Below are 6,109 nucleotides of genomic sequence, written 5' to 3' on the forward strand. Positions count from 1 at the left end.
TTCCATGGGTTTTGCGCATTTTGTCGGATCAGAAGGAGAAGCTATAATGACCACTGGTAGAAATATCTAACTTTTTTGGATCTCTTTTTTCCCGTTCGAATCTTTTTTCTCTCTGGGTAAATAGGCAAGCGACAGGGTAAAAGACATCTTAGGAAACCATTCATTTCCAGCCTGCCTTTCCTTTCAAGGGATTTCTTCTGACCCTGGATTCAAGCAGGGTCAAAGGATGGGGCAGGGGAGTTTGAAACACAAAGCAATCAGGTATGGTGGCTGTGCACCACCTTGAAGGGCTGAGGCAATGAAATGAGTGAATCCCTACGGCTTCTTAATATCCGAGTACGGGAAGAAAGCAGTCAAAACAGCTCATAGACAAAAAGTTTCGCCAAAGCCAACCCAACTACCACCCATTCGATTACCGGGAGTCAGAACATTCGGTCAGGGCCAGCTGGCACAAACAGAAAGAGACAAAGCCCTCACTCTACTCTGGCAGCCCTTTTCCCAGCGTAGACAGAGGGAGTTGAATCGGGAGAATAGCCGAGTGTACAGGGTACGGTACGGGTCGAAGAGCGAGCTTCAAGTTCAGAGAATCAGTACTGGCATTCCTCCTCTGTTCTCTACTAAGATTGTAATAGATTCGTGCTTTCTCTTCCCCGAGGGAACGGAACTAGCACTCTCATTCCGAGCCACCTATCCAGTATGTGAGTGAGCCCGCCCTACGGATCCCCTTTGTTCCATTGGAGAGGGGTCCGCCCGCTTAGTTTCATAAGTATAAATGATTTGGGGCACAGAATCTGCCGTAGATGTTCCATTTTCTAATTTTCATTCTCATATTTCTCATCACATGAATGAGACATAACTGCTTATCATAAGAATAGTGAACTAGAAATCATATTTTGATTGGTTTGAGGATTCCGACCTTGAACTAGAAGAGGTTCTGTTTTCTTTGGACAGGCAACCCCGGAAAGAGAGATCGGGATGATGGAGACTTGAAGAAGTAGAAATAAAATAAGAAGGGTCGTTCGTAGATCAGCACAAAGCTATTGATCCAAGATGAGTAACCGAGTTCTTCTTCCTATGGTTGACACGAGAATCCCTCTCAAAGGGGATGAATCAGATTCGATCTCCGGGCTTATAACCAACCTATGAACAATGGTCTGTCTCGTCTAGTCGGTCTCCTTCTTGGCATCAAGAGTCGTCAGTAAAGGCCCTGGCATTACCATCGGGAAATCTAGGAGGACAGCTCGCCGAGCCTATGGTGGACGTCGGTTGGGTTGTCGACGATTACGACCATTCAAAGGCATTTTTCCATTAGCTGGAGTAGGAAGGGTGAAGATAGGAAAATAGAAGGGCTGACGTCGATAAGTTATTATATATAATTAAGATATAGAAGGCATTAGGAATCTGGGTGATCACGCGCTTCACGTGGTATTGAGACTGACCAAAATGACCGCTTATTTCAAACAGCCCGGACCATCGCTTTTATCGTCAACAGAGACAGCCGCTCGATAAAGGAGGAAGTCGGCTTTGGGAAAAAATCATTCCTTTGCCGGGCGCTAGTCAAACCTTTGTAGTAAAAAAGGGCAAGTAGCGAGGAGGAGCAGTTAAGGGCTTTGTGGTCGTTAACGGGAACAAATGAAGAGGAGCACCGCACCCCCCGCACTCGATTGGCTAATCAAAGTCAAAGCGGCTAGCTTATTTTGTTTTGAATGGGTCACCAATAGAACCGTCGGTTCTTGAGAATCGAACATCGGGACCACCTTTCAAGTTACCCGGTCTGGTTCCAAACCTGCCGTTCATTCAACACTGCTACAACCGGAGCACGCATTTGTCGACCGGCAGAAGTGCTTTTTAAGTTTGTTATGGGTTCCAACCAAAGGCCCCCATGGACTTGGTAGCAGACGGTTCGGACGATGGTTGTGTCCTGAACCCAGTCAGCGGTACATCTCCTATCTCCTAGAGAAGCGGCTGAACAGCTGCGAGCCATTAGTTTCCTGGAGAACGGCGGTACCATGGGCAGGTTGCTGATACTCAGGAGAAAACGCAGAGGCAACAGAAGCAAAGGCACGACCGAGACGGAACCGCCGATCATAAGTTCCAGGTGGGAGATCTACTGTGGTTAAAGTTGCCTAAGGAAGGGGGGTACCAACCGCAAGCTTAAACCATTGCGGGACCATTCACTCTGCAAGAGAAGGAAGGGGAGAATGCGTTCAAACTAGAACTGCCCGCCACCCACCCCGTCTTCAATGTTGATCAGCTGAGATTGAAAGAGCCCTCCATCTTGGATGAGGCGGCTGAACCTGAGGTTGAGTTGGAGATCGACGACCTCATTCCTGATCGACAGCCGGTGTTAACCGAAGACCGGCCAAAAGAGAGCCCGAAGAAGAGGGAAAAAGCTCTCTCTACAGAGTAGGGTGGGAAATGTTCTCGCCACAGAAGCCAAGTGGTTCACGGCTGAACAGGTACGGAAGGAGAGAGAATTGCTTTTGTTGAAGAAGCTTAAAAAGAAGCTCTTGCTCATGAATCCCTTTCCGGTGCAGATGAAGAAATATGCTGTTTAGCTTGGGACTAGGGCTTGTGATCCTTCTCTTAACGGTAGAACAAAAATAACAAAGGAGCTCTCCTATCCTAAGCAAGCAGCGGAGTCGTAGACCATTGCTTTAATGAAAGACGGGATGGGTTCCTTCTGATCCTAAGCTGTGAACTCATGGTCAAATTCCGAGGTGGGCTTTCCCTTCTCTATGGTAGCATGGTCTTCTCCTAGGGTTTCTCTTGGTGAAGGAAGGGCTACTGGAAGCCTAGAAGGAAAAGAAGTCTGGGCTGGGGAACGAAGTGACTTCCGGATCCGCATTAACTTATTAATTAAGGAGTTTTCCCGACTCTCGGCTCCTCTTGCCTTTGTTCCCGTGCCCTGGTGGAGTCCCTAGAACCTTAAACTTAAGGAGCATTCGACTGAGATTAGATTAGTGGGTAGCACTTGTTGAATTGAATAAGATGTTCTTGCTCAGAATGAGGGAAGGTGGGATCCTATCTTTAGGAAAAGAAAGGCCTAACGAAAGCTAGCACTCTTTTCAAGCCTATAGCCTATATATGAATTCTTCTCCATCCATATGGGAGTTCCCCGCCAGCCTGTGGGAGTGCCACTATCAATAGGAAACAGACTTCTTTCTTATTCTATCAAACAAGCAATTAAATACCTGAGGATATATCATATTTTACATTATTAATCTAGCATTGGACTCTTACCTGGACTAAGAACACTTCTAGTTCTAACAATACGTTCCATAACGAGCTAAACGTGCTACCAAATGAAATGGTCGAAGGTCTTTTCAGTTCTCCTTCCAATTGCTGCAGTACTAAGGCCAGTTCTTACAGTTGGAGTCCTATCCTAATAGAATCCCTTACCAGCCGAGCTTCCCACTATAATAAGCGAGTTGGAGAAAAAAGGTAAACCTATCCAATAGCAGTCCTATGGTAAGCAAGCTCAGGTTCAGTATACATAGGATATGCTTTTTCCTATCTCTGCTCTGGTTCAGAACCCTATAACTAACTAGGATTCCCTGGTAGAGCCATAGATAAAGATTCTTTTGATGTCTTCTCCGCTTGAGAGGGAAAGACGGCTGCTCTGTGAACAACCCTAGTTGCTGGTCCTGTTCCTGCTGCTAACTGCCACCTCTGCTCCAATACATAAAGCAGCTGAAGCTATTGATTGTAGCAGCTCCGTCCCATTCATCACTGCTTTATGTGAAAAAGAAAAGAGCTGCTCCTCTCCGATCTAAGCCCTCTCTCTAGTCAGAAATAGCGTAAGTAAGTGAATCAGGATAGATCGACAGGCCAGCAAAGGCCTTCTACCGCAGCGGGCCCACAGGCCTATGCCAATCTCTTAGGGCAGGTTCTCTTTCATCCGTCTTTCCTAGGTGCGCATCTCCATCTACTAAAAGTAAGGGTGGTTACCATAGATAGATTGGGTCATTCGTAACCGATGCTTTAGCATCAACTACAGCTCTTTCATAAACTACAGCAATATCCGATGTAGCACATTCTCCCTCTTTCGCATATCCGATGCTTTGCAAGCAACCTTGGTGTCAGCATCGTCACTTGTCCTAGAACAACCCTGCCTATTCAAAAGAAGTACCTCACCTCACTTACGAAGAAGTAGTGGGAGCTGGGCTCTCGATTCAGTTGGATAGCCAGTCTACCTAGGTAAGAGTGACGTCGACCGGGTATCCGAGAGGGGCACAATGCAGGCTGGAGATCATCTGGTAAGGAGAATCCCCAGGCTTTAGATAGTTTAGAGGGACTAGGCAATGAGCCCGGATAATCGAATGGAACTCTTCTTTCAGAACCTTTCTAAGGTCATATATGAATAAAGGTTCTATATAAACGATCTGACAGGACTCAATGGAGTTGCTTTTAAAGCGAGCGAGTAGTCTTTGCCAAAGTTAGGGGCTTAGATATCAATTTAACAATGAGAGAAGTGTCAGAGTTCGAGAAGGTAATGGAGTGAAGTACGTAGCCCTTAGGAAAGTGCACGAGAAAAGGAAAAAGAGTTGTGAGTTTGACTTTCTCTTTTACCACAATAAGCCGTGTAGTTACCGGATCGGGACAAAGAGTCGGAGATAAACAGAGTCAGGTCGATGAACAGAGCCGATATCGACACCGAAATAGATCACTGTCTTTGACGCTTCTAGGCAATATGCCATCGATTACCTCAAAACTACTTTGAAATTCAGCATGACATAGGTACCTACTTCCAATCTTCCTTGAGAGCTGGGATAAGTACGGAATTTCACTCCGGTGGAATCGCTTCTATCCTTAGCCCGGTACCGAGGGAGGGCTTTCCGAGACCAATGCTATCAAGAAGTCACTAGACTGACTATTATTGCATCGAGAAAGAGTGAAAAGATCTCCCCTCAATAACTTATGTTATTCTTCTTCTTTTTTGCCGCTAGCCCTCCCTCTCTTTCAACGCTTGGCCACTCGATTGCTATTGTCGCCTTGGAGCCCGCCCTTGGCTGGTTTCACCCCTTCTCTAGTAGCCTTGCCTGCAACCTTGATAAATTCTTGTGTTACTTATGAATGAAAGGAAATTCCTTGCTTTAGAAAAGAGAAGAGCGCCAACGGCAACAGCTAATTCATCTAAATCAATGGCACGTGGGACAGGTGAGGGAAGGGCGGGATGAAGCAAGCAGCCAATCCCTTGCTGGGCTGGTTAAAAATTGCAGCATCAGTATTCATCTTATAAACACCATGGGGTGGGGCCTGCCAACCTATAGGTGTTTGCACTATTTTTAGCTTCTCCTTCTTATACTCTTCGAAGAAGCTGATTGCTTTGTTCACCACATCCACAGGATAGTTCTGTATGTCCTGGAACAGCAGCAAATTTATATCACTCCATAAAGCCCATGCAACTACTAGCATAAGTTCCAGCTGCTCTTCATCAAGACACTTCCCCATCTCCTTCACCCAATCTGAGAAGTTGAGAGCCTGCATCTGTTGAGTATGAAGGGCTAATGGGCAGAGTAGCCAAATGCCAGATGCCCAGGGGCAGCCCTTTAAAACATGAATGGTAGATTCAGGCTCCATTCCACATCTGTCACAAAGCAGGTCAACCTCCACCTTTCTTTTCCCATTTAACTCGTCTTGCATAAAAAAAAACCACCTAAATCCACATCTAAAAGGGAGCCCGCGAGAAAAATGCCTCCTCTATGAGATCTCGGTGCTACTGCCCAGCCCCACCTTCATTTTTTTCGAATTACGACTACTCGACTTTTTTTTCCTAAGCTAAGGGGAGGAGCTCTTCTTGCGTAGTATACCTTTTACCATCAATTTCAGGCTCGTATTAATAACCAGTATAACCCCGGACCTTTTGAGCAAGCGCTATGGAGATAGCGAATGCTAGCGTTAGCCCAGCCATCCACATTGCAAGAGCTCTGGGTGGGTGTTCTTTCCATTGAAGCTTCACTGGCCACCTCCCTGGCTTGCTCACTGAGGTGGTCTACTAGCTGCCTGACTTCTGCGGAATAACTTGCCGGTTCCCCGATTTGCGTTGCCTCCGCCAGCTGCTGTAACTCAGGGATGCTTGGGGGTGTCTGTGCTAGACAGTCCCACC

At 46.5% G+C, this 6,109-nt stretch overlaps 1 protein-coding gene across 1 annotated transcript; it reads right to left on the reverse strand.

Moving 5' to 3' along the window:
• Positions 1–5,136: 5,136 nt before the first annotated feature.
• LOC146875028 (uncharacterized) lies at positions 5,137–5,583 on the reverse strand. The gene has a single exon (XM_085669618.1). The coding sequence runs from the start codon at positions 5,581–5,583 to the stop codon at positions 5,137–5,139; it is 447 nt and encodes a 148-aa protein (XP_085525744.1).
• Positions 5,584–6,109: the final 526 nt, after the last annotated feature.

The sequence above is a fragment of the Vigna unguiculata genome, unplaced genomic scaffold (genome assembly GCF_037176805.1).
Source record: "Vigna unguiculata cultivar grain cowpea cultivar isolate G323 ecotype 2 unplaced genomic scaffold, ASM3717680v1 ptg000190l, whole genome shotgun sequence".
Taxonomy (NCBI): Eukaryota; Viridiplantae; Streptophyta; class Magnoliopsida; order Fabales; family Fabaceae; genus Vigna; species Vigna unguiculata.